Consider the following 8874-nt stretch of genomic DNA (forward strand, 5'->3'; position numbering starts at 1 on the left):
GGAGATCATCGTGGAGGAGCTGGAACGAGGCAAACACCTCCTCATCAACCACTTCAATGCGGGCGTGCCCCTGGCCGCCAAGGCCGCCGCCTGGCACGACATCCTGCGCCGCGTCAACGCCGTCGCCACATGCCACCGCGAGCTGCCCGAGGGCAAGAAGAAATGGTCCGACCTCAAGACCGAGGTGCGGCGGAAAGTGGCCCAAGTCCGGGCGGCCATGGAAGGGGGAGGCGAGAGCCAGAACGGCAACGGCAACGGGCCAGAGAGCGAAGACCCAACGGGCGCGGCGACCGCCCCGGTTATCCTCACCCCCATGCAGCAGCGCATTTGTAACCTGCTGGGAGAAGCCACCATCATCAGTTTGCCGAGTGGGGACTGCGGCGCGGGTGACGGGACCGAGATACCCATCACTGCGTCAGCCACCACGGTCACCCTGACCCAGAGTGAGTGCTGCGCCTGCTGAAGATGCTCTCTCCTCAGTCGCAAGGTCGTGCGGGGGGGCCCTGACCCCTCTATGGGAGAGGCCCCAGCAAAAAGCAACCCCTGTGTCTCTACTGAAAATGCCATCCCTGATACCTCCTCGTGCTGTAGGGAGGTGGCTGCAAGATTTGCATGTGCTGAAAGTCAGCTTTGATGGCTGGGCTGGGCCTTTAGCAACGGGAAGCCAATATCCTTTGCACCTTGCAGATTGTTGAGCCCCCCTCTCAGGGATCAGAAACAGGGGGAGAAACATCTCCAAGGCCATTTTCCCAGTCTGCCCAAAGAGCAGCTGTCCTGACAAGTGCCATGCTGGGTCTTGTCTTTGCCCTTACACGAGGCAGTTAACACCACTTGGAAAGATTGTTCTGAACTGGAGGCTGAGAAATGGTTTTGTCTAGACAGATAAGGCATGCCCTATTCCTTTGGCTGTACACCCTAGAAGGAAGCTTGAATGAGGGTGGAGTAGACTTAAATGGGTCATTTTGTGCATTGCTGTTCATTGTATGTTATCTCACTGAACAGGCAGTATTCCTGTGATAATCATCAAATACTCCTGTAGATAAAAATCCCCGTATCGCAGCTCATTCTTACCCCCTTTCTGTCCTTTGTTCTCAGTTCCTGCGGAGACAACCTACCACAGTCTGGAGGACGGGGTTGTGGAGTACTGCACAACAGAAGCCCCCGCCACGGTCACCGCTGAGGCACCCTTGGAGATGATGGCGCATCAACACGAAGTGTCCGCGAAACCCCAGGAGCTGAAAAGCCGAATTGCCCTCAACTCGGCCAAGCTCTTGCAGGAACAGCGAGTGACCAACTTGCATGTGAAGGAGATTGCCCAGCACCTGGAGCAGCAGAATGACTTGCTTCAGATGATTCGTCGCTCTCAGGAGGTGCAGGCGTGCGCCCAGGAGCGACAAGCACAAGCCATGGAAGGAACGCAGGCGGCACTGAGTGCCCTCATCCAGGTCCTCCGCCCCATGATTAAGGACTTCCGTCGATTTTTGCAGAGCAATACACCCAGTCCGTCGGTCACCGCTGACCCCGGCCAGACGGGGCAGCAAGATGGCATGATCCAGTGAAAAGAAAGTGATGGGACGTCTTTCTTGGGGAAAAACTTGCCGATGCTGCTGGTGGACACAGGGAGCGAGGGGTGCTAGCTCTTGCCAGTGTGAAATGGCTCGTCTTGGAGTCTTGCTGAGCCGAAACAGCTTGCTTTCTGTGCTAGTTTTATGCTAATCTGCCTTTTCAGACTCGTACAGAGCACAGCAGGTGTGTAATAAACCAGGAACTTAACATTCGTTGCTTTAGTTCCTCAAAGAATAGATTTATTAAAAAAAAGACAGTTATTTTTTTATTTCTGTTTGGAAAAAACCTCTTCTGACACCTCTCTCTCAAGATCTATAGCCTTTAACTGACTTCTAACATAGAGAGTCTCGTTGTGATATCACAGGCCTGCAGCTGCCCAGGCACAGTCATCATAAACTGTCGTGCACGACAGAGAATGCATTTCTGTCTCTTGCTGTGAGCATGTACTGGAAACATGGTACGGGATGCGGTACAACCTTCTCTCTGCACAGAGATTACGGATACTGCTACTGCGGCGCGCCATCCGGCCCACGCAGACCTGCACTGAGCCTACACGCAGTTTAAATCCCACCCACATCCCCTGAGGATACAAATAGGATTAAAATAGTGCGTTCGCCTCATGTTCTATCTGTGTGCAGCCATGAAATCCAACTATAAACTTGGCAGGTGTGATGAAAATTTCATGTCTTGGTTACCGGATACTGTCCTGGGATACGCATCGGAAGCAACGTGTTACCCATCTCAGCATAGTTAATGCACAAGGGCTTGGATGAGTTTCCCTCGGGAGGGTGTAACAGGTGAAACTCCATCCCTGTCTCTGCGTAGTTTGTCACCTCTGTAATGCCTTGATCCATCAAAGTGGACCTGGACTGCAAAGCTTCAGCCACGCGGTAATTCCCAACGTGTAGGAGTTTGTCAGCCACTGATCTGAGTGAATTTTGGAGCGTTATTTGGGCCTGCTGGTGGCTGTGGTATTTGTTCTGTACTCGGTAGGAGCGGGGAGGGAGTACAGCCGCTCTGTCAGTCTGCTCGCTGGCTTCGAGTGGTTCTGAGAAGAGGGTCTGAGGTGCACCTCGCTGCTTTCCTACCGTGATACGGGGTCAAACCGCGTCGCAGCCGCTTTTCTCTTTTGAGGCGTTCGGTCTGTGGGGCTCCGTTCTCGACCTCAAAGCTTCATTTCACGGGTCGGTGGACGCGATTCTCGCAGACGTGCCGTAACTTCATAAACTTTCGGATGAAAAGCTCCACTTGTGTGTGCGTGGGAGCAAACTTCAAGAAACGGAAGCGTAACTACTCCTCTCCCCGTACCTCGCAAGGTGTCACGTTTAACAGGCTTCTTGCTTGCCAGGTAATACTTGTCAAATGGAACTTTTTCAGAGCTGGTATTTGCTTGCTGTTAAGTCTCCTGTAGAGCTGAGGCGTGGGGAGCAATGACCGATGAGGGTGTGAATTTGCACAATCAAATTAAACCTTTACACCGCCTTTTATGTGAGGATGCTGATGGGGGACCCTTGGGTAGAGCAGCAGGTGAAGAGGCTGCCGGTGCCTGTCCCTGGCCTTTCCTCGTCTCCGCTCATCTGGGGAGAAAGGGACAGTGCGGCGGGAAGGGTTTGGCCCCTGGCAGACTCCTGACGCCCTGGCACCGACACCTCTGCTGAGTCAGGGCAGCGTCAGCTGCAGCTTCCCACCTTGTCCGGCACCTCGCCGCGTGAGTAACGCTCGCCTGACTCTTTTTCTCTCAGACTTTGTGGAATCAAATCAGTTGCTCAATTGAAATTTATTTTTAAAGTGAAAAACTATGTCATGTGTGTTGGTTTACCTCATTTGTGTAACGATCTCTCCTTTACAAATATGAATTTTAATAAAAAAATACGGTTTTGCTAACCAGGCTGTTTCGGTTCAGCGGTATGCAACCGGGCAAAAATGAGATCACGACGCGTTTGCAACACGGAACCCTCGCTGAGAGAGGGCCAAAGCAAGCTGTGAGCAGCCACGTGTCACGGTACCTTTTTCTCTTGTTCGTGAACTTTGTGGCCTTGCGTTTACATAATTATGGTTTTTTGTTATTTTCAAGTAACAGCTTTTACGGCCTTACCTTGGAGCACTAGTTATTTCGCTGTGTGGGACAGATTACCAGAGAATACTCATCTGCTCAGAAGATGCCACAATAGCCTAAAATGATGGATGAAGTACCAGCCTTTGGCTTTAAATTGCAGTGTGCGTTTTTTTCAGTGACTAAGCACTTAAGCTGGGTTACTGTTTCACACCAGTAAATGTGTTGCCCTCGGAACCACCTGTTTTTCTTGCCTTTTCAGGGTAAATACAGAGCTTAGCCAAGCCAGCGGCGTTCAGGCGCAAGTTGTGGGTACACATTTTTGTCCCATTAAAAAGATGTAGCAACATTTTAAATACAGGGTGAGCGGTGTGATGAGCGGCTTGGCTGTTGCTCACAATGAGGTCATCAAACTTTGTGAGGAAGAGAGAAAAGTGGCTCTTCAAGTTAAAACCAAGAGGAACGGGTAAACAGGGCACTTAGGGGGTGAATGTATACACGGGGCATTCGACTGAACAGGGAACTGGTGCCCAAGCGACACAAAAGCTGAGGAGTAACATCTGTAGATGTTCATCTGTGCTCCTCTACTGTTCTTTTTGTACCTGGAGATCGGTGTTCAGCATCCAGAGCGGGAAAGAGCCGTGCAGGGATGTTCTGCCGCAGGGTACCGCTCCTTTGCATCTGCTGGAGGAAGAGAAGTTTGGTGAGGGGCCCGTGCTGGGTCAGGAGATAACCTTGCAGCCATCAAGCTGCTTCAGGAGCAAAACTGGGGCAGTGATGTGTGCAGCCCAGGCACGGCTTTCCAGGAGATGGCACTGCGCAACGGGGCAAGGCGCAGGGATCCTGAGCTGCAGTGCAGCGCGCTGCAGGGCGGTCCCAGAAATGACCCTCCCAGACCCTTTGTCAGCCTGCTTTTGCCTCTCACAGATCTTTTTGGGACTGAGAGCCTGGAGAGGAAGAAATTCAATGGGCAGAGCCCTGCGCTGAGGAACACCAGTACCCCTGGGACAGTCAGGATGCCTGGGGACACAATCCGGGTCCCTCTGCTTCCCGCAAACACAGGCAGAGGACACTGAGGGGCCGGAAACTCACCGGTCTCTTTGGGATGAGTTCACTGCAGAACCAAATGGGCAAGCACAAGATGAAAAACCACGTGAATTCTTTAATGATAAGCAAAGGGACAGGTTTTAAGATTTTTTTAGACCACACGTAACTATGTCAGTATCCCACAAGTCCAGTGTGGTGCCATAGCTAGGCCAGTTTTGGGTACGGATCCTTGCCAAGGGCGGAATGATATCACCTGCATACTAACCCAAATTACCATTACCTCCTCCAGCATGTTTTTAGTCTGTTAAGTCTGTTTTGACAAAGCATTTTTCTGGGTCTCTTTGTGTTTTTTCCCTCTTGCCGTGGGAGAGGTTATTGCCAGCAGGTGCTGTCAGCACAAGGGTGGTCTGTTAAGTGTGAAAACTGAAGCGTTTAAGATTATGAACTGAAAGTGGGGAGGTTTAGATTGGACATCGGGAAGAAATTCTTCCCAGAGAAGGTGGGGAGGCACTGGGGCAGGTTGCCCAGAGAAGCTGTGGATGCCCCATCCCTGGAAGTGTCCAAAGCCAGGCTGGATGAGGCTTGGAGCAACCTGGTCTAGTGGAAGGTGTCCCTGCCCATGGCAGGGGGTTGGAACTGGATGATCTTTATGGTCCCTTCGAACCCAAACCGTTCTATGATTCTACGATTATTTGTCTTTCTTGAAAGCACTGGACAAGAAGTTCACCCAAATGATCAGCACAGCTTCCGGCAAGTGGGAATGAAGCCCAGATCACCTGCAAACGGGGCTCACGAGCCCCTGTCTCCCTGCCCTGCAAGGTGATTAACCCGAGGCAGGAGCCCAGCCCCAGCAGGGATGCTTTCTGTTACTTCTACCACCTGGGATCCCAAATTAGAGGTTGCCATGTCAAGCGGGAACCGCAGACTTACATACAGTTGTTTCTGCTGCGCTGGGTCTAACAGCGGCGTTTGTGGGGCTGCACGGAAGCACGGACCCAGTGGGAGAGCCCACGGCCAGCAACTCTCATCCAGCAGAGCCAGAGCACTGGAGGGAACACCTGGGATACAGACACAGGATTACACTTAATAAACACAAGCCTCGAGGCAAAGCAGGTTCCAGTCTGCAGATTTTGGAAGGGGCAAACCAGCTCCGGTTCCACTGATAGGCCTCCCGGAAAGAAGCGGAGAGTCCTGCTGCACATTCCCAGGACATACTGGAGCAGACATGGAAACCAGTAAACAAAAAAAAGCCAGGCAGCTGGATTTTCAAGTCTGGCCACATATTTGGGGAAAGGAATCCACCAACTCCAGATTCCTGTGCTGCCTTTGCCTCTGTCCATAGCAGGGTCCCCTGAGTGGGCCAAAAACCCACCAGGCAGGAACTGGAAAGCCAGCCTGACACAGAAAGTGAAACAGTTCTGGCCTTTATAATGATGAGTTCAGTGAAATACAGAACGAGTGAAAAACACAAGCACATCAAAGCAGAGCTCACAGCCTGTTATTAAATTAAGAAGAGAAGACGCAAGCTTGGAATAACTCCATACCATAGGATAATTCGGCATAATGGGGCTCGACAGGTACCCATTCCCTCTCAGGATTCCCAGCAGCTTGCATGCTACAGACAGGGCTCACGCCATTCCCGTGTCCTGCCCTGAGGGCCTGCACCCCCTCCCGCCCCACTTTGGGAGCTCCCCAGCCTGGGTCTGCCTCTCCAGCCCCGGGAAAGGCACCCACCCACCGTGGGTGCCCAGCCTGCAGCTCCTTAAGCATAAACCTCTCTGGGTGAGGAGGCTGGAAGCTCATGGAAGCTGTTACACAGCAGCAACGGAGGAGAGCCGTTCTGGTGTTTACGCTGCCGCAGCGACGTGTATGATTTAGTTTTCAAACTTTAATCATTTGGCTTCCAGGAGAGATGGATTAGTGTGGTGCTGTTTTCCAGAGGAAGACGCTGGTGATGTAGCTTACAGGGCTTGATGATTTGCTCGTGTAGCTGGGCTTCCCCTGGGATAAGAGATAGGATTTGATGGCTCACCAAATGCATTACAGAATGTATCTCGCTTCACTTCGCTGAGTTTCGTCCCTTCTGAATTTGTCTTGTTTCTCCCCTGCTGCTTTATCCCAGTCCTCAAAGCGGCGCGGGAGGAGGCAGGAAAAGCCATCTCGTACTCCCTCGCAATCCCAAGGCAGGCAGAGCGTAGAGATCCCAGCCCCTGGCTGGCGAGACACGCTTCTCCAGTGAGAGCAGAGGTGAGGCCTGGGCTTAACTGCAGAGCCCAAACTGATAAATTACCCCAGACCGATAAAACGATGCCCTGAGCCAGCAAAAGTTGAGGAAGTGGTGGCGGCACCGGGGAGCAGCACCAGGAAAGACTTTGGTCAGGGAGAGCATGGGGCAAGGACGCGGCTGAGGTTGATGGAGCAGAGAGAAGAGGTCATAGAGAAATCCACAGCGTTCGAGCCTGGGGTTAGCAGATTCCACGTACATCAGAGCGCCCTGTTCACACACACGTGGCCCCTTGGTGAATGGATCCGATCTGGAGTGGAAAACAACACAAAGCCGGTGGGATGGTGGAGGGAGGGAGATAGCCTACGGCCACATCCCCTCTGCCGTGACTCCGTGGGGCTCAGCCTAACCCACTCCGAGATCAGCAGGGGCAGGCGTTGGGAGGAGCACTGTCCCTTTAACGAATGTGAATTTGTCCAGAAACAATTATGCAGCATAGACACAGAAAAATCAACAGGGTGAATTTCGAGCTAATAAAGATTTAATCTCCAAGTCATGAGACTGCGTTTGTTAGGAAAATATACATACCCCTGAGAATCCAGCTACGGTTGCTATATTACACACTGTTCAGCAGCTCGCTGGGCATTTTTCCAAATCCGTTTATTTTTAACATCAGTCACATTATTCAATTAATTATAAAAACACTGAGGTTTTCAAGAGATGTTTCTGATAAAACTGCAGAGTAAACATGCGTGAGAACAGCAAGGATTAATATCTCTGTAAACCTTAGCATTTGGGGCTGTTGCTATAAACAAGAGAGGTCCGAGGAGGAGGTTATTTATCAGAGTGAATCATACCAGATAGCACACAGCCTCCTCCCACACGACAAACAGAGAGGTCGTTTGTCCTTTACCTAGTGATGGAAGCGAAAGATGGACACGTCTGTCAGTGATACGCTCAGGGAATGAGAAGCGTGAGCGACCGGGCTGGATTCTTCAGATGTTTCCAGCATTCAAGCAACCCAGCTTGGCAAATATTAAATATTTAGCAGCCTGAGCTCTTTCCCAAGAAACTGAGAAACTGAAAGCAAAAAAACTCAGCCCATTCCTCGCAATGTCTCGGAGCCTTGAAAACACCAGATTATCAATTGCCAGAGCAATTCAGGCCCTACCTTTAAAAGCAGCCTCCACAAACCTTGCTTTATGGGAACGCTGGTACCTCCTGCAATGGTTTCACTACCGCTATTGAAAGTTCTCCCAGCTCCAACTCTGTGTATCTGCTTAACCTGCTAAGTGAGAATCACAACAATGCATTTGGCTTAATCTGGCTTTTAACTTTTATCCAAGTACGGTGCCATGTACTTTTCCCAGCATATCTTTTCTTTTTAAAGATTCACATTGTGGTAGAATTATTTGATAGCTCTGATATTGTCTGCATAGATGGCAGAGATTAAAGGCAAGGAGTCTGGGCATCAAAGCCTGGCAAAGAGAGGGAGGACTCCCAGGCTTTCATCCAAGCTTTGCCAGACATGCAAATCAGCCTTGGGAAAAGCCCTTCCCGTATAAGCCTCAACTTCTCTGCAACAGAGACTCTGAGGCACATCCCTAACTTTAAATAGGCAAATCATATTGATGATGGCAGACTCCTCCAGGACAAGGAGAGACATTTTGTTCTGCTTGCCCTTAAAGGATGGAATCCTGCCTAACCAGGGAGCCCAGCCACAGCAGAGAACAGGCAGTGGCACATAATAACAGGAGGGAGCCATTTTGATGAAGAGATGTGTTGAACTGGTTGCCACATCTCGCACACGGAGGGCGAGCCTGCAGCTCCTGGCCCTGCCTCGCGCTGCCCGCGGGGGTGTGCAGTGCCGGGGCCTCCTTCCCACTCCCGGACAGCCGGCCCAGGCGCTGCTGGTCAGCCTGACCCACGGCCCGCTGCGCGGCACCCAGAGGTGCAGATTGAGGACAGGGTGGCTACACCGCTG

At 51.5% G+C, this 8874-nt stretch overlaps 1 protein-coding gene across 1 annotated transcript; it reads left to right on the plus strand.

Annotated features, from left to right (window-relative positions):
- Positions 1–4: 4 nt before the first annotated feature.
- On the plus strand, positions 5–1812 carry NAIF1 (nuclear apoptosis inducing factor 1; the record flags this gene model as incomplete). The annotated part of the gene is made up of 2 exons (XM_010154939.1): positions 5–443; positions 1096–1812. Coding segments are annotated over 2 exons (903 nt in total), but the record flags the coding sequence as incomplete, so codon positions are not given.
- Positions 1813–8874: the final 7062 nt, after the last annotated feature.

The sequence above is a fragment of the Eurypyga helias genome, unplaced genomic scaffold (genome assembly GCF_000690775.1).
Source record: "Eurypyga helias isolate BGI_N326 unplaced genomic scaffold, ASM69077v1 Scaffold23127, whole genome shotgun sequence".
Taxonomy (NCBI): domain Eukaryota; kingdom Metazoa; phylum Chordata; class Aves; order Eurypygiformes; family Eurypygidae; genus Eurypyga; species Eurypyga helias.